Raw genomic sequence first — 19,939 nt, 5'->3', positions numbered from 1 at the left:
ACTTGGTTGCATTTTATATGTCATCTTACTGGTCACCTGCCTTTTCCCATTTTGCTTTTTCCAAAACAGTCATGGGTTGGGATTTAAGGGGGCAGCCCTGCTTCAGAAGCAGCTAACCATGTATCAAAGTGCTCTTGCTGAATCAAGGCCATCCTGTTGAACATATAATATTACAGTGATTTCAGGGACTGCAGTCTAAGATCTCATAATCAAGAAGACAGCAAAACCCAGTCCTGTGCTTGGAACTGATAGTCAGACTAGGGCTACCCTTACTTGGGTTGAAGTTTCACCTCGTAAATGTGCCAGAAAAGCAGAAGAAAGAATGTGGCTAGAAGTTGCAACCATCTCATTGAGAATTGCATTCTCAATAATGGCAGAACGATCAAAAATTAATGCCCATCAAGTAAATATTGCTCTTTCCCATTCCTAGATACTTTAGCTAGGCATGGATAAAATTAGCAGAGTATTGAATTCAGTAGACCTTGGTTAACAGGAAGAGACAGTGTGGTCAGGCTAAACAGGTCTTTCCGTCAGAGCTCTTCAGCGTTCTCCCTAAGAACATCCATTGAGCGGCATGATGTGTCAAGGAGCTGGGCTAGCTCCCTTCGGTGTTTGTTTTTCTCTCTTGTCTGACAACTTCATCACAATCCATCTTTGTTAGCTGATTGCACTGACTTGAACATGGGTGAGTGTGTATCAGCCTTCATTAGGTCAAATCAAAGACAAGTGTACATCTCTGCCTTGCCTGTAGAAACAGATTTATACTTTGAGAAGGATGGGGGGAAGGTCACTTGGTATTTGGCTTGAAATTTGATCCTGTTAAAGGATGAAATTAATAACATCCAGAAGTAGAACATATGGCATCCATATATATGGCACTGTATCTGCTTGATGATGTCACGCTACCTCTTAAGGTTTGGGAAATGCACTTTTTAAAGCGTTTAGCTATGTTGTGGGCTCAACCTTTCAGACCTGACTGAGACAGAGCAGGCTTAATTTGGTCTGAACATTTATTATCCCTGGTATTCACAGGCCACATAAAACCTCATGGTTTTCATTATCTTTGCATTTCACACACAGCCTAATTTCATTTATTCTTATTTTATGCCCCTGCCAGACCACCGCTCTTGATAAGGAGAGGCAGGTTTTCCGACGAAGACGCAACCAGGATGTGAGGGGACGTTATAAGGCTCAGCAAGCTCCACCCGAACTCAACTCCGAATCGGAAGACTATTCACCAAGTTCCTCCGAGACTGTTCGCTCACCTAACTCACCCTTTTAATAAAACACTTTTTCTCAAAAGCCTTGGCTTTAACCCTTTGAAACCCTGAAACTGCTTCAGGCCTGTGTGGAGTGAATACAGCTGATCTATCCAGCAATAAAAGCTGGGATGGTGGAACACAAAAGGGTGCTCATAGAATCTTTGTAAGAATAATTTCCTAATTGATTGAAATACTTGTTCTCTGTTTAGATTGCAACTTGCTGCTAATAAGATCCTCAAAGGGTTAAGGCTATTTTGCTTTTTTATTTAAAGATAGAAGCAGTGAATGTTTTCATCAGTGGAGCTAGGAACTCAAGTATGTAATTTTAGCACATGTTAACCCTCTGAGTAAATGATCACCTTAAATCTTGACAACCCATATTAGGGTTTTATTCTGGCTTTTTTGCTTTTATACGCACATATCTTTTATAGTATCCTGAAGTTCCTTGCCTGTTTCTGGCCAAAAATATATCAAATGTACTATTGCTTAGGAATAATAAATATAGGCTTAAAAATGAAAATAAAATTAAACAAATGGTATCTTCTGCAGCAGCTCATTCCAAACCTGCATCGTATTTCCACACGGAGTGACTGTTACTGGAGGATATGATGCAGAGCTAAATGGGAAATTCAGTTTAGGTCATTCTCATGGTTTACAGAAGATGACATGATGATGGCCACAAAAGATTGCTTCCATATAGTTTGCTGCTAATGATAATGTCAAGTTTTGGGAAATTGCTTGAGGACACATTCTGCCATGTAATAGTATGTAATGATCTAGTTGAGAAGTTCCTGGTTCCTTTCCATCACATTCAGGAATGTACAGGCATCCTCTCGGTATGATCTGGTTATTCCGGCAGAGCCATTTAAAAAGATTAACACTGATGAGCATTACCCTTTAAATAGCTAGAGTACTTCTAAATTGGGGAAAATACAAGTAATTTATTATGTATGTAAAGCCTAAACAGGATGAGCAGAAGTTTTGTCTTTAGAATGGAGAAACGAAAAGTGATTCACCAGTTTTATTTGTAATATTTAATAAAATGGGCATTTACACAGAGTATATATATATATATATTACTGGTTTGTTAAAACCTCAAGAAAACATTATAGCTTTTTATTTGACAATTAGCTTGGCTTCCACAGAAATATTACAGTATGTAGACTTCAGATATGATAATATGAAAAAAAATATGGCTCAGAATTTCACTTGAATGAAAGAAACAACTTTCAAAATCATGTTCTAAAATAAAAAACATTGTGAAATTTATAGTTTCTCTTATTGCTCACATAAAATGGAAGTTTTCTCCTCTAAAGTTAAAGTTTTCTCACAGTGTTTTTTAAAAGTCACATGTGGTTTCCTCTCTCTCTCTCCCTCTCTCTCTCTCTCTCTCTTTCTCTCTCTCTCCCCCCATCCTTGCCCTTTATCCTGCCTGTATTCTTTCTTCCTTCCTTTTTTTTCCTGGTATACAGCCAGAAGTATCAATATACTACCCAAAATGACATGCAGATATTCTCAGCTTTCCGGGAAGTATAAATAAATTTTCAGGAACAGGGCAAGTTGCCCACAGTATCATTCCCATTCTGAGTGGTGTTTGTTCACGGAACTGTCCGTATGAGCAGCTGTGGCAGCCAATGTACACCTGCAGTCGGTGGGGGCTAGTGTAAAGCTCTTTGCACTTCTAGGTGGAAGTATCAGTTGAACTGTAGTTCAAGAAACATTGGAATTCTGTTCTCCATCCTACAAAGTGCATCTTTCATTGCCTCAGACATGAAAATTTATATATTGAAAGCTCTGAAGACTTTAAGCACAGGAATTTAATCTTGTGGATCTTCACACAAGTGGTATAAGTATTTAATATATATATTTTTTTTAATCCATATGATGTTGATGATCTAGAAGTGAGATATTTAGTAGAAACTAGTTCTCCAGGCTTCCCGGGTAATACACAGAGATGAGCATTCCAGGTTTGATTCATCTCACCTGATGTGGGCACACATTTTAGACAGGACTCATGTTTTGATTAACCTATTGGTCTCACTCCATCAACTGTAGAAGGAACTGCTGGTAGAAGCTTACATCAGACACCAACTTCAGATTTTGAGTTTACTAGAAAGTCATCTAAGCCATCAGGAGACTGATCTCTGAATGCATGTCCATGGGCAGAAGGCCTGTGTATGGCCTCAGTTACTCCGTCTGGAACCTGAGTAACAACATTTTAAAGCAAGTGAAGCAAATAAGAGAGCTGCACTGGGGTAGGAGGTGAGGGGACAAAGGAATTACCATACAAATGTTCTCAGATTTTAGGTTTGGGAAAGGGTTGATCTGTGTGTCAGATCCTTCACTATAACCATCCAACCTTCAACTCATTGTGGAAAGAAGATGCTCAGTAGATAGGGAACAACCACTGTCATCTTAACGGTTGTACATTAATAACTTTTGGATGGGACAAGGATTTTTTTTTTTTCCATAGGATCAAAACCTCAGTCAAGATAAAGCCTTCCTTGCCACTTACCTACCCTAATTTACAGTAGGTCAGAATCTGGCACAAGTTTGACCAGCACTGACCTTCCCACATTTTATCAGCCTTCCCTTTAGAAGAGATACAGCTCAGCTATGTAAATGTAAGACATACATGTGGTAATAAAAAAGTGTCCATTAATACCACATGCTCCTTGACTATTGTGAAAATTTGGCAGTCCTAAAGCAAAAGCCAATGTTCATTCCTCTTAATTAGAGAGGGAAGTCAGAAAAAAAAATATGTTTCACCTTATGCATGAGAAATATTATTCAAAAACCCATCTGGGATTTTCCTATCACATTTTCTTTGCTTTGGAATACAGGGTTATCATTAAAATAAGATGTTTGGCTCCTTCATCTTAGACCATCTTGTATTACTTAAAATGCATGTAAAAATAATCCTAGATCCTGAAAATCCTACCCATCCCCAACATCTTATGTTTCTGATTGTTGGTTTATGTTTTATGAACATAACCATAAAATATTTCTTTAAGTTATTTTTAGGTTTGTGAGAGACTGGGTTTCAAATTGCTGATATCCTATTTTAGGTTTCAAGGAAAGGTATCTTAATATTTGAACTGTTTCAAAAGAGTTTCCAATGATGATTTAAAATATATCCATGATGATTTAAAATATATCCATATACCCATAGATATATATTTTAATATATCCATATATATATATATTTATGGTTTCATGGAAGTTATAATGGTTTAGGCTTGTTTGGCAGTGACTGCCATTTTCTTTAGTCTAACCTCTGAATTCTTGGGGGTAAGTGAAGACAGAATATGTGGCCCTATAAATATTTGAAACACCAATGAAAAAAAGAAATCAAGCATAGTAGACTATTTCTAATGTGAAAATCTGGGAGAGCACACCGTGGTCATTTTACTGTAGTACAGACCAGTCCTTCTGACTTCTTTCATTTCCCTTTTGAATCATTGGCTGGTATTGCTGCTAAATGTGACAACAATTGTTTTAGTTAGCAGAGATGGATGGCAGTTGTGGTAGGCACCATCTATCACCAAGAAGATGGAGATGAGCACTACTGAAGGGTGACTCAGGTCATCTAGTATTTGGTCTCTGGAGATGCCTGACAGCCTGATCTTAGTACTAGCAGGAAAGAGGAACAGGGTCACTTCCAGCTTAATTCCTCTCAATTATAAGCGAGGATAACGTGGACTCTAACCTAAGTGGGATATTCTAGTGAGCTTACATGCAGTAAGCAAACTTTGATGTGAAAATGAAAACTAGATAGCACAGGATTAGCTAAAAGGTAGTGAGCTGGGAATTGTCTCATCTAGAGATATCTGTCTAAGAGTTAAAAATCTAATGTAGGGCAATAATCTAAGCTTCCTATATAGGTGCTAGAGACTGGTTTCTCTAACAGATAATTAAAATTCTAGGATGGATTAATCACTCATGAGATGAGGTGCCTAGCCCAAATATATTTAGAACATGATTTATTAAGTGATGACATATAAATAAGTATTTCTGTAAGTTATAATTTTCACAGCATTAATGTACAAAAAATCCAGAATACTATGGTTCTACTCAGAGGGTTAACAGAAAAGCACTAGGCATGCTGATTACATTGGTGTATCCAAACTGCTTTGCTTTTTTAGCCAGTGTTTGCTGATTTTTTCAGAAAATTCTTGAAAAAAATCAAGTTTGAAATAATTTAAGTGTTGTTGTTTAAGGAATTTCTATAACCAAATTAATCTTATTTTTAGCTCAAGTTATCACAGGAATAATATGTATCATTGATGCAGTGTAAGTCTGTAGTTACCAATTTTATTAATTCCACAAGTGATTCCAGAAATCTCTCTTTTTTTAAGTACTTATTATAGAGCTTACAATGGTGGCATAGGTGACTGAGACTGTCTTTCTTATTGGTAAACAAACAATATTGTAATTTCAAGAAAGTCCTAAGAATCAGCTTTTCAGTTTGGTAGTGTACTAGTTAGGGGAAAGCTATCTCATTACATGCATTGTGTAAATCATCTTTGTAGATGAAGATTGTTCATATTAATGAACATATTCTTTTTTCCTTGACATTGTAGCAAAAACTGTTTACTTGTTAATGAACAACCAATACATTAATTTGCTTCAGACTGTTAGAGGGGAAAGTGAGATTCCAGTTATTGACAATGTTATTGCTTTACAGTAGCCCTCATCTAATTTAAATGTGGTGCATACTACAATAAGCAAAGCCAAACCTGTGAATAAACTCCTGAAAAAGCCTGGTGGGTCTTTATTCAGTTGGGTGCTCGCATACAGTAGCATGTGACAGCAGGAAGGCTTTCAAGAATTGTTGAAATGAAAGCGATATATCCACAAATAAGAGCTAAATTGCAATCCTTTCCCTATGGGGCATATATGTTTGAAAAGAAAAAATAAAGAAAAGAAAAGAAAAATTGTCTCAGAGGTTTGCAGTGGTACTATATTACCACAGGGCAAGTACATTAAATCATTGTTATTTGCTTGCCTGGGGTATATGTTGGAAAATGGCATCTTTTTTATTTAGTTTAGATTGTGGGCAGGGAGAGCTTTCCTAATATTATTGCAGTGCCTGCTAGTGCTGCCATGGTTAAGGCTGTGTTAGTATTTCCATTATAAACTCTTAGTCTCAAAGGTTTTTAATTTGATTGTAAAAATTTGCTTCAGGCCATAACTTGGCATACAATTTTTCAGCTCAGAGCGGTTCTTTTCCTAAAATATGAGAGAAATCAGCTTGACCTCTTCAACATTTATTTTCTAAGTGTACACAAACATTTGTAGACACAAAGGCAATTTTTATGCAGCTCATTTGAGATGTGTCACGTTATTAAGCATATCTCACAGGTCTTAACTACAAAGGTGACAGCTCAGAACTTTTGGGCATTTTGAAAACCAGGAGGAAAACTCAGTGATCAAGAGCAAAAATGTTCCACATGTGGAAGAGTTTTATTTTGACGTGACAAGCATTTAAAGTTTGCACAGTAACGGGTATGTATACGCCCTGCTGAGTGCTCATGTAATTCCTAAACCCATTAGTTTAAGTCATTCCATGTAGAAAACGCTAAATATGAATGTGCTGAATTTCCCTGTAAGACTGGGAGAAGAAGCAGTTTTTTCTTGTGTTTTATAGTAGCACCATGGACAAAGCTGACAATACACCAGTGAAAGGGGTCTGGGAAGAGAAGAATCAAAAGGACATGTTTTCTCTTAAGGGGAAAGAAAATTGTCTGAATAAGACAGAGTTGAAAGCTCACACTGAATAAGATAGGTATGGAATGCAATTTAAAAAGCATAAGTGTGGAACCATTTGAAAATTATAAAAGTGCAAGGGAGCCATGCAGTGTAGTGAATCCATGCGTGGAACCAATCACCTACTAATCTGGAGCAAATTTACAGCTACAAACAGGCATAATTAATACACAAATCAAACACACCCAACAGCAGATGGAATTGAAATCCTAGTCCTTTTAGCAAACATAATGCAAACCTTTTCCTCATATATTCACTAAATGAGACCGTGTGTAGCTGTTTGAAGTAGTGTTGCATACAGGCTAGTGGGGAAATTAGGTGTTTAAAAAATGGCTGCAAATTAATTGTTTTTAATAGCAATTTTACCTCACTGGGTCCTTTTAGGAAAAGACAGCTTTTAAAAAGTGATGTCTATGCATTTTGTATTTGTGTGCATATATACTTGGATAGCCCATGCCAAACGGCTTCAGTAAAAATTGAGTTGCTATATTGAGGTTTCATGTTGCCTGAAGTTTTCTGCAACAGGGGCCAAAGGAAGGGACACAACCCTCCATGAAATAAAGAATTTGTGGATTGATCCACCTGTAATGGAGATGTCTTCCTAATCTTTGTCTTAGTGATCAACTTGAGTGATAAACCACAGTGCTCAGTCATGTCCAGAAGTATTCTCCCTACCTAAGTGGGTGGGAAGGGGACATTGGATAGAGCTTGGCACCCATTTTCTTGGCACCCGCCTACAGTGCTGCATGTTTTGTCAAGCCATGCGTAAATATCAGCTTGGAAAAATAATTGAAAAATAATTGTTTGCACCAAATGATAGAGCCAGAAAAAGCACATCGATAGTGATTAGCCATGACAAGGGTAGACTGACATTTGGAACATGGTTTCAAACCAACTGATCAGTCAGATTTTGGAGAATTTTTCCAGTAGAACCATTGGAACTGAGAAACTCCAAATGATTGTTACTACTCCAAATGGTGTGCTACTTGATCTGTTCATGAAAAACTTTCTTCTTGAAGTGTTTCTGATACATCCTCATATGTGTTTCCTGATGTAGGAAGACTCTGGACTCAAAAAGCCAGAAGACAGCTTTATTTCTATGTGTCTAACAGATTTTAATGCTAGTGATGAGTTATTCATACATATAGAATTTTAGGTGTCTTGAAAAAAAAAGCAGTGATGAAAAAGAAGCTTAGCTTACTTGTCTAGAAATACTCTCAGGAAGAGCTGACATTAATACCATGACTGTTGCTGCTGCTGCTATTACTATTCTACTACCACCACCATTGCCCTTCAGAGGTAATTGCTTTATTTGACCTGTGCATCTCCATTAGATGCCTGGAATGCTTCGAACCTGCCAGTAAGACCAGCAAAGTTTGACATGAGTAAGAGCATCCATAATTTTTTTTTTTTCTTTTCAAACAGAATGCCCCAGCTATCAAAGCTGGGTTCCATCATATGCTGAGGGTTTGAGAATTAGAAAGAGAGGTATTGGTAAATTGAAGGAGAGGATTATTTTTAAAGTGTAAATACAATGTCCAAGGGAATTCCTGGTGCTGTATCTCACAAAAGGGAGTGATAGATTTTCTTTTTCTTCAGCAAATTCAAGCACGTAGGAAATTGCAAATAAGCCCTTGAGATATGAACTTCTGATAATTTGGTGTTTATTGTTAATCTTAACAAAGTGTAATCTTTGTGACATTCTTCATGGTAATAGGGAGATGAATTTAAGGTAATGTTAGATCTTGGCAACTTCTGCCATTGCCAGTTAAGGGGTGGGTGGGCACTATCAAATTGACTGACTGATACTAAAACAAGCAGTTCTGAAGGGGCATTTCCAGAGAATTGATGTGAAAAAAAAGGGAGGAGGGGTATTCTTGACTGTTTCCCAAAGGCCAGTTTATCACTTGCCATTTGTGCTGATCTTTAGTGTCTTGTCTGAGGGGAAAAAAAAATTGCTCAAATTGGTCCAAGGTTAAAGACATAGCCACTATAACTTTTTTAAATTTTATTTTATTAAGGAATTAATAATAAGATTTTATATTCTGCCTGAAAGGAAATTGTTAAAGGATTACTGGAGTGTGAAATTAAATAGCACTTTTCTCATGCCTGCTAAAAAGCCATCTAAGGAAGTGGTGGCCTTCAAACAAGTTTCTAAGTTATTTAAATTTAGAAAAAAAATTAAGATTTTTTTAAAACTCAGAAATTGCTATGTATTTGATTGGTATAAAAGAATCTTTAATTTTCAAGGTACTAATTAAATAAGTTCTATATGCTACACATTCCTGCAAAAATAAGGAGGAAAGACAAATTTTTCAAAATGTGAGTGAATAGAAATTACCTCTGATATTATTACCTTAATTTATGAGGTAAATTTTCAAGTTGCTGCTTACTCTTACATAAAATATTTGCTCTAATTAAGTAATAAAAGAATAGAAAAGGTAAAATCGCTTAATACTTCAGCTCTACCCTCAGCTTCTAATGAGTTCATGTTTCTTAAGCAGAGAATCATTACAATATATTTCAATTCAGTCATCACAAGCAAGCCACCAAGGAGTTAGATCCAGCTGCATTCCTGAAAAGCTGTGCACAACCTTTAAAAATTAGTCATACAGCCACATACTAGCTTTCCCACATAAACCTCTGTACTACAGTGAGTCTTGAAGAACATGATAATAAAAAAAGGATGTAACTATTCAGAAAATTCTCACTTCATGTGTTAATATCCCAGCACAGGAGGTTAGTTTGGATAAAGGTATGGAAATCGAATACTGTCCAGTTGTGTATGGATAGGCTTTGTATCTAGTGCCCTTCAACACTATACATACCAACTCTCATGAGAAATCTGAATGGTATTTAACAGTGGAAGCCTACTAAATCCCACTAATGATTGGAAGTTTGATTGTAAATGGCTGGATTTTAGGGATTAGCTGGTGAATTAAGAAATAAAGGACCACAGAATAATGCATTGCATAGTGCTCTTTCATTTGTTCATTTGTTCTGACAATTGATTTAATTTTCATTTTGTACTTCTTTCACTATCAGCAAATGTGCTGATAATGTTTAAAAATTACGAGTAATAAAAATTACAAGATCCCACTAGAGGTCTCTGATTATTTTTGATGAAAGGCAGGAAAAGTGCTATTTTATCTGTGTTGATTAAAACATGTATTTAACCCTACTTCATTTACAAGCTAATAGTTGCAATTTAACCACTGGTTCATGGAATGATTCTTGATGCAGGATATAGCTGTAGAACTAAAGAGTCTGTTATATGTCTGTCTGTCTGTCTGTCTAGAATATTGATTTTTTTTTTTCCCCCACAGGGATTATTAATTGACAACTGGGTTATAGGCATGTGGTACTTTCCCTTTTGGATTTTGTCATCCCAAAGAATTTGTCCTCCATCTTATTGGCAGCACAAGATTTTGGCATGCCAAAATGATGGCTAATGATTTGTGAACATAATAATCCTTCACGAACCATCACTGTCAACCCTTTCCTCCTCTGCTCCTGTCCACACACCTCCAACCTGTCCAGGCCACTCGTTTCTTTCTCCTTTCCTACACTTCACTTCTCTTGTGTGGTGCAAATATTGTACATCTGTGTGTAAAACAGAGCAGGGAAACTGCTCCAGGGGAATAAAAAAGCTTTACTCTGCTTTAATTACCTGGTTCTGTTCATTGTTCCCATGCACCAGCATGCAAGGAAATGGGGTATAAAGAAACTGTCTGCTGCAGTGGGAAGATGGGACTGCTTTTCAACAGCTGTGGTGGCTTAAATAGTAAATGACAGTAAGGGGTAAGGGCTGAAAAGTGTGTGTTGTTTCTTTAGGGATTAAGTTCTACACTGTTGTGCTTTATAGTTGGACTTTCAAAGATTTTTTTTGTTTTGAATAAACTGAAAGAGTGGGGTGCTGTGAAAAAATATTACAATTATGAAAGAAGAAAGACTTGGAGGAAGTTGGAGCACAGTATGTTTAAATATTGCAGACATTCAGTGAAAAGGGAAGTAGGTGGAGAGGAGGCATCGTGTGTTAACTTCAAATTACATCCATGCTTTAGGTTTTTGCAATGCTTTCTACAGGGCAATAATAGAAGACATGCACAGTCTCTATCTTGCAGTCGCTTGTCCCCAGGTGGTAGATGACATTCAGCTTAATTAATTGTTGCCACTTAACCTTCAATATGGGAAAAGGCAATTGCTGAAGACCTTAGGCCTAAATGCTGCCCTTGTTGTAGCTTCTTGCTCTGCCTCAAAGCTGCACTAGCTGGGCTATGTTTTCCGCTTATGGTGTAGGTAGAAATCTAAACTCTGGCCTGCTGTGTGCCAGCATTTGCACTGCTGGTCTCTGCCAGAAAACAACAGCAGTCATGAGGCTCCTCTGCTCTGCACAGTCAGCAGCAGCTTCTGCTGATGCCTGAAGTACCATTTACCATTTGCTAAATGAAGGCCAGGGAAATCCCCTTTTTGAAAGATACTTGAATCCAAGATAATCTTAAAAGACATACTTCTGCAAAGGGACTAAAGAGTGCAGCTATCGGTGCAGGTTTGCTGCCTGTGTACTGGCTGTGAGCAGCTGCCAGGCAGCAAATGGGGCAGCAGACATCAGGAAGCAAATGGAAATCCTGTGGGCAGCTTGCAAATCAGCAGTACATAGTCATAACCAAGACTTTGCTGGAAAGCAGCTGGATTTGGGGTTGGGCTTTTTCTTTCATTTTTCTAAACAGGAAACATGTTCAAAACTCCAACTTTCCTCCTGGTACTTGTTTCAGTTATGTTCAGGGAAATTGGACTTTGGAAATCAAGGTAAGGGGGGAAGGAGATTAGTAGCATTATATCAAAGAACTATCCAAGTCTTATCATGGTTCTCCTTTGGGCAACAGGTAGATAATGAAGATAGGCTCTCAATTATGTCCAGCTTCTCATTCTGAACTGCAGACAGATTGCACTCCAGGCAGAGAAATCATCTGAATGGAAATCAGTAATTCATTCTTTATTTCCCTTCATGTAAAATGGAGTTTGGTATTGCTATTTTACGTGCAATTACCATGTATACATACCATAATGTTTCAGGATACTCCCCAGATTGTAACCCTTTTATGTCAGCTCTAGGTAAGAGAAACAAAATCCACAGTAAGGAATTAATAAATGACATTACAATTACAAAGTTGAACTTCTAGCACTGGGATGGTTGTCTCTTATCAGAGGCTGCATAGTTTTGATCAAAAGCATGAATTTGCATATATTTGTTTGAGCAGGTAATGACGTTTGAAACACAGCAAGCTTAATTTTGCCATATAGTAAAAAACTGGCATATCTGGTCCAAGACTTCTCAAATTACCTGCAATGAGGGAAATCAATTTATTCTTTTCTGTTAGATGCCTGAAAATATAAATTCACTGACCCTGAAAATATATCTCTTTTTATTCTTGCCCACATCCATAATCCTCCTTTCTTAATAGATGAAAGTCATAATTAACATGCCACTAGAGAGTTTTCATCATTTCTTCAGAATCACCTCTTAATTTACTACATTAGCCTGATTAAATAATGAATTCATCATTTCCAGTTTTTCCTTAAGAATATGAAATATCTCATTTTTGACCGGGCAATACTAAACTAAACTGTAGTTGAGGAAGATATTTTGGCCTAGATCCCTTTTGCTAAAAAATCTTTCAAACCCTTTCCTTAATGCACACCTAAATACTGAGGGCTGCAGAGCCCCACAGGCCCTCTCTGCCTGCAGACCTTGCAGCCACAAAGCTGAAAGCAAAGCACTGTGGCCCAAAGCTGTCCTCCCTGCACTGAGAGCCACAACACAGGAGGAGAGAGCCACAACAGAGTAAGTGTGCTATGGACCACAATCCCACTGCTGTGGCACAGCAATTTGATTCTTTATTGAAATGATGGGTTGAAGTGGCACTAGAGATGTCCCATCACATTCCTGCAGTAGTGATCCCTTCCATTGACTGAAGCAGGAGAAAACCCAGATTTTTCTTCTTTTTCTTTTTCACAAAATTCCACAACTTTTTATGCATCAGTGGCAAAAACACAGTCCTTCCCTCACTTGTGTGTGACAGAAAACTTTGGTGATTTTCTGCATTCATTTTTTGAGAACTGTGGGTGATGTTTTTGTTGTTGCTAAGAAAACACCTTTAGTAATTAATTACTGTATTTTCTTCTAATTTGTCTGTAGCAAATGAGAAAGTATCATATTATTCCTTTTTCCTCTGGTTGCCATTAAAAGGTCAACCTGTGATCCTTGTTGAAGATATATTTGGAAGGAAGACAGAGACCTGACAAATTCAAAGTACTCCTCCAGAAACTGTTACAGGAAAAAGGTAAAGAGGGAGTGAACTAATACAAAACCATGTGAATTTGCAGTAAAATGGCCATACATTTCAATGTGAGCCCACAAAAGGCAGCAAGTTCTCTCATGCAGCTGTTTCTCTGTGACACCAGGGCTGTGTGCTTGCCCCTCCAGTGAGAGTGAAGGTAATGGAGATTTAGGCTTGTCAGAAAATTGAGCAGGATAGCTAGGAATCAAGAATTAAACTCTTTGCTACTTACCTTCTTGAAGTCTAAATGTGGAAGAAAAATCTCCCATAGGACTTTCATTCAGTCTCATGTGTGCTGTCTTTTATGTGTCTGAAATTACACTCCAGTGAGGCTCCTGTGCCCCAGAGCTGTCAACATACCACCACTTGCCTATATCTGTGGAAATAAATCACTATTTTGAGTGCCAGAATACTGTTAGTTTAACTCTTACCTCTTTTTGTCTCTTCATGTCCTACTGTCATCCTCGCCCACTCCTCCCTTCACAACTTCTAAGTCTGTTGGCTGATTTCAACCAATCTGGAGAGAAGAGGCAGAATTCTCAAAAATAGTTAAGGACATAGATATTCTGTGAAAATCAGCCACTCAGTAGCTGAGAGAAGCCTAAATTAGCTGTGCCAAAGAGAGGTGGATGGGACCCTGCAGTACTCCTGCCCAAAAGGGCAGCTCGGTGGTGGTACCTGGCTACCTTTCTGCAAGGGTCTTTCTTTCAGGTCTGTGGTCACTGAAGGGATGAGTGGAGAGTTGGCTTGATGCTGCTTTGAGCAGCAGGCAGCACAATGGACCTTCAGGACCTTTTCCCACTTGCAGCTGGAGGACTTGATCTCAACTGTTCTCCAACATAACTGAATAAAGCCCTGAGAGGAAGCAACAATACACTCATCTTTTCCTCATCTTTCTCCTACTTCTGCTTCATCCCTGAGTGTGAAGCACTCCTATTATCCTTCCTCTTTTTCAGCAAGAGAGAAGTACCCTTATGCTTTCCTTTTTTCTATCTTGATCCATTGAAATTAGAAGTGATAATGGCTGCTACTAGGCCTCCTGTGCTAGGTTGAGTTGTGTAATTTTGGTCTTTCCAGCACAGAAGGTGCTGTTATGATTTTTTTTGACCATGAATACAGCTCCTGTTGAAAGACCTCTTAAATATTTGAGTCCTGTGAGTACTTTTATGGTAAAAGCATTCCCTTGTTTCATAATTTTAATTTTCTTCTCAAAAGAAACATTGATTTTCCATCTAGCTTTCCTTAGAAGCTACCACTCAGCCCTAACAAAGAAAAGAAAAAGACTAGGGAGGGGAAACCCAGAAAAATTAACCCCTGAATATTGACACATTTAGATTATTTTAATTTTTATATAAAATCTGCACCAGCTGACTACACAAGTGATACTGCCTTGCAAGCCTATATGACCAACTCCTTGGCTAATGCTCATCAATCTGAGGAAGGAAACCAGGCAACACACTGTGAAATGCTGACCCTGCTGCTTGTCTCCATGCCATATGGCAGCAGAAGCTCGCCTTGGCACTTGGACCTGGAAGCTCTTTGCCCAAGCCCACTGCTGTTTACAGAAGCAGTGCTTCAGCCCCGGGCATTGATGATGTGCATGTGTCAGATGACAATGCTGTAATCTGCAGTAACTTTGTAAACCTGGGCTAGGCACAAGCACTCTGAGGACAAGCACATTGCAACATTTGAGTATAAAAAAGATTGTTTGATGTGCTTTAATTTACTGGAAGTGAGTAAAAGAAATTACACTCCATTTTTTAAGAGAAATTTGGCTGTAAAGAATCACAGCTCTGTCTAGTCTGGGCTTTATCAGGGTGACTTCATCCCATACAGAAATGTTACAAGCCTGTCAATGTTCTTTGCTTACAGTTAAATTCTTTGATAATTGTATCTTTAGCTATTTCTCTTGGCAGCCTGTCTTTAGGCCAATAACCTTTTGAGTCAGATTTTTTTCCTGTAATCAGTTTAAAGCTCCTCTTTCTTAAATTTAAGTTGTTTTCTCTCTCTGTTGTCTGTTTTTCCTGCTGAGCCCTCAGGTTTATGGGCTGAATCATTCCTACTTGAGGTTTCTATCCATTCTTTGCTTTGTTTGTTCTGCTAATTTAAGCAGTATGTTTCTCTTTCATTCATGTACAAGAACTTAAAATTTAAGAAACTCTTCTTATCCTCACCATTCCTTTTCCCACTTCATCATCTATATAACTTGCTATGTAATTCAATCCTTCTCCAGTGGCTTCAGTTGGTTTATATGGAAAAACTGTGTAGGGGATGATCCAGAGCTTCAAAAGTAAATTCCTGAATATTAATAACTCTGCTTTTTTATCTCCAGGATGACAGACTGACAATATCTGAGTCTTTGAAATCCTTCCTACCAGTAGGTTGCCATCACTTCAGCTTGCCATTAGTCATGCTAATTTGATGACTTCTAGTTTAAATGTTTTCTTGTTTGTTTGCTTAGTGCATCTTTTCCTTCTCTCTTCCTCCTTTTGTTCTTGATTACCCTTTTGATCAGCTGATGGCTTAATTAGAGAAGAATCTTCTTCTGGTTTTCAGTAAACACTCCATTTTGGAAACATGATCCAATAGGTACGTAACACAGACATAGGAGCATTGTCCCTGTTCAGAGTTGTATAACTTAAGCATGTCTTGTACCTTTGTGCCCCTTTTCTTCTACCTTCTGTAAGGTGGGAGGTGGTCTACAAACCTAATCTGAACCATTAGGCAAAAGTTAATCTGGACCATAACCAAATTTGAGCAAATGATTGCTGTCCTTCATTAATGCTCTTTAACAGAAAAGGACCCCCAATCCCTGTCTTGTACTCTCCTGGTGTGCAACAGGTCGGAGCACCAACTTCAGTCTCATAATTAAATAACAAAATATGCCTCTGTTACAGAGGGAAAAATAATAATTGAAGTAGTTAAATCTTTCTGCATAAAAGCAAACAGACAACCAATGAAACCTATCTTTGCTTCTAGCTCAATGAGGACCTACAAAGCAGAGAACATGGAGATTAATTTTCTCATTCTCATCTCCCTTTTGCAGATCCACATGCAGATCTATGAGTATGTGCTACATCTTTCTCTGCGGAGGTTCAGGAGCAGCCACCCAAAATGTGTTTTTGCTGCCTCACTTATTGATTGCTGTATACTCTAGACAAATATTAGTAATGAATTATCTGCAGCCAGTGCTACAAGCACACAGGTTCCTGAGAACAAAATGATGGAGAATGCAGGGTTCAAAAGGTGCATTCCTCACTGAGACCCAGAACAAAGCTGCTGAAGGGAGAGGACACAGGACTTAGACCTTCATTTAGCCACAGTCCTGTGCTCACCAGTTATGAGCAGCAGGTGACTTCTAATGGACCACTCCTTAGAAAATTATTTATAGATAAATATAATTAATTTTTTTTAGATCAGCAATGGCTATTCAATGAATATTTTATTATTATTAATTGTATTAATATTATAGTACTAATTAAAATTAGTACTATAGCTACTAATGGAATACAACTGATCCAAGAAATTACTAACAAAGCAGCATAGTAGATGGTGGTTGCCATAACACTGCTACAGTTGGGAAGCAGCTTTAGAGCAGCCTTCTGGGGTAAGATAAGGAGGGACATTTGATAAGGTCATGTAGTGACAGAACAAGGGGCAATGGCTTTAAAGTGGGTAGGTTTAGATTAGATACTAGAAAGAAATATTTTACTGTGAGAATGGCGAGGCATTGGAACAGTTTGCCCAGAGAAGCAGTGAATGCTCCATCTCTGGCAGCGTTCAGGGTCAGGTTGGATGGGGCCCTGAGCAATGTGGTCTAGTGGAAGGCTCCCTGCCCAGGGTGTTTGAAACTACATGGTCTTCTAGGTCCCTTCCAACACAAACCATTCTATAATTCTATGGTTTATTCTGTTCATGAGGGTAAACAGTCTGTCTCCTAGTTCAGATAGAAAAAGAAGAGCATTTAGGAGTGAAAGATGAAGCCAGTCTTTATTCTTTTGGAGGTTTCAAAAGACCCATTGGCTACAAAAATTGAGCTATCAGTTCAAAAAGGGAGCATGGGCAAAGGCAGAAACTGTCATCTCATCAGGAAGTAAACAGCAAATTCACTGAATAATGGAATGAAGGAACTTTCTCTTGTTACCTTAGTATAAGCAGATCAAGCATATTTTTGCTTTTATTTTTTCTGCCTACATCTTTCATAAACATTTGTGGCTGTGTTGTCTGCTTTGAATATTATGAATAAATGCATATTTGTGTTTTTGCTTAGCCTGAGCTGAAGGAAGAGCAGACATCCCTCTCCCTGGCCTGTGGCAGGCTCAGCCCCAACCCTAGACAGATGATCTGTCTCTCCTGTGTCTTTCTCACTGCATCAGAAGTGCAACATTGCAACAGCAGTCTTGGTGCTCCCTATGGCATGTTGTTTGCATCCCTAGTGTTCCTGGAGCTCTAGTCTTTGTGGACTTCTGAAACCTAATGCTTACACTGATGGATGACAGCTGAAGACTCTGGACTCAACACCATGGGTGTGCCAAATTGAAAAAATTATCAGGATGAATGCCATAGGTGCAGTGCTGTGCCCCTCTTGGCATCCCTTTTCCAGCCCCAGTGTCCCTGGAGCTACAGTCTTTGTGGCTTCCTGAAGCCTAACCCTAATGGCAGCTGGGAGCTGAGGATGAGGTCTCCAGCAGCATTGGTTGTCCTGTTTGGTAAATTGTGGAGGCAATGACATTGGTGCAGTGGCATGCTCCCTGTGCCATGCCTTTTCCAGCCCCAATGCTCTTGGAGCTGCAGCCTCTGTAGCTTTGTGATCTCTAACCCTAATGATGGCTCAGGGCTGCGGCTGAGGTCCCCAATATCATGAATGTCCCAGACTACAAAGGGGTGAACAATGCTAGTGCACAACCGTGCACCTCTTGGCATGTCCTTCTCACCCCCAGGGCTCTTGGAGCTGTGGGCTTTGTGACTTTCTGAATCCTAAGCCTAATGGCAGCTGTGCCTGAGCTTCCCAGCTCCATGGGTAGCCCATTTTGCAAGGCTTGTGCTCTATGACTGGTAAGGGATGCTGAGTTGAGCAATGCACTGTTCCAGTACTTCTCTCTCCAGACCTTTCTAACCTTGGCCTCCTGTGTTTCCGGGTACCACAGTCTCAAGCCCAAAATTCCATTAATGTTTATGGTTAGGATTTTCAGAGGCCCAAAACCTACAGCTCCATGGACAGAGAGGTTTTTGACATCTCATTCTAAGTAAAGTTCATTTTTGTGGAGATGGCTGTTTACTTTGCTGCTTGATGGAAATTTTTTTTTTGGATACTTATTGTTTAGCTTCCCATTAAAAAAACTCTTGCGGTGTTTAGGGGAGGAATACATGCTTCATATCTTTGTATATTCACCAAGCCACTAGTGCATCTACAGGCATTTTGCAGAAGCAGCCAGATGGGTGAGTACCTCAAAGTGCTTTATTTGCCTGAAAGTTGATGTCAGTAAGTCATGACTGGCAAGCTGTGGCCAGTGATCAGTTAGCCAAAGATGTTTTGTAAGATTTTATTAGTGAATGCTTCTGAGAGATTGAAAAGCTCTTGAATGCTGAAAAGCCAGGTTTTGTTCTCATCTGGGCCATGGTTATTAACTGCCTTCCCAAGTAATAGAACTCCTAGTGATAGAGTCAGACAGACAGAAATAACAATGATGTGCAAGTAACTGTCCCTTTTGCCCGGGGGTCCTTTCCTCATGGCTCATTTTCAGCCATCCCAGGGACTTTCTGTATTGCTGCCATTCTGTCCAGTGTCTATCTTGGAAACCTCCCCTGGTCATCTTGGAAGTCTCACTCTCTCTGACCCTTGCAGTATGCAAAACACATTCCATGCCTGAAGACAAGGAGTCTCACCTTCTGGAACTGGCTCCTCTTGTGCCAGATGAAGCATCAGGATGCTGACCTGCTGCAGTGGCAATTTCTGTTTTCCCAGACATCCTACCTAGTACAGTGCCCTTACAGAAATATCAAAGATTTGTTGACAAAGGGAAAAATCCCAAATTCTGTTGTCGCACAAGTTAACAGCACTTTTACAGTATAACTGTAAATAATTTACAGAACAGTAAAGAAACCATACTTTATGGTAATCCTTTTCATGTTTATTTTTGATAACATCTACTGCATGTTGAGGACAGAAGCTATAAATTATCTAAATTTAAGAGGATTACAAATAGTTTCAGGGAAAGGGAAGACCTCTGCACATAAAGAGTATAAAATCAGCAAGAGACCTTTCATTTCAGCTGATATATTGCTTTGGTGAGAAGAGTTGTTTCATGTGCTGATCTGAATGATAAAGCTGAGTTATGAAGCTGCTTGCTTCAGTTACTGAAATGTAGTTCTAAGATTTTCATATGTGTACCTCCTCGTAACTGAGATACAAGTTCAAGTACATCTACACTAGTATGAAACTGAGGTTTCCAAAGACATTTGCTTCATGAGAACTTCCTTTGTCTTTTTTTCACCTCTCTTTTTCTTTTTTTTTCTCTTTGTCTCTTTTTTTTTGTTAAAGAAATTTTTCAGATTGGGTTCCTCTTG

At 38.6% G+C, this 19,939-nt stretch overlaps 1 protein-coding gene across 3 annotated transcripts in view; it reads left to right on the top strand.

The window, feature by feature from the left end:
• The window catches only part of DCLK1 (doublecortin like kinase 1), a 237,329-nt gene extending 226,632 nt beyond the window's left edge, over window positions 1-10,697 (top strand). For 2 of the 3 annotated variants that reach the window (XM_053934574.1, XM_053934577.1), the window contains one exon: window positions 1,118-10,697. In XM_053934574.1, coding sequence (XP_053790549.1) covers window positions 1,118-1,282 — 165 coding nt within the window. In that variant the 3' untranslated portion in view covers window positions 1,283-10,697. The remainder of the gene's footprint in view (window positions 1-1,117) is intronic. The other variant, XM_053934575.1, reaches the window with a different exon arrangement.
• Window positions 10,698-19,939: the final 9,242 nt, after the last annotated feature.

Source organism: Vidua chalybeata, chromosome 2, assembly GCF_026979565.1.
Source record: "Vidua chalybeata isolate OUT-0048 chromosome 2, bVidCha1 merged haplotype, whole genome shotgun sequence".
NCBI lineage: Eukaryota > Metazoa > Chordata > Aves > Passeriformes > Viduidae > Vidua > Vidua chalybeata.
This window is presented reverse-complemented; position numbering and strand designations above follow the sequence as displayed.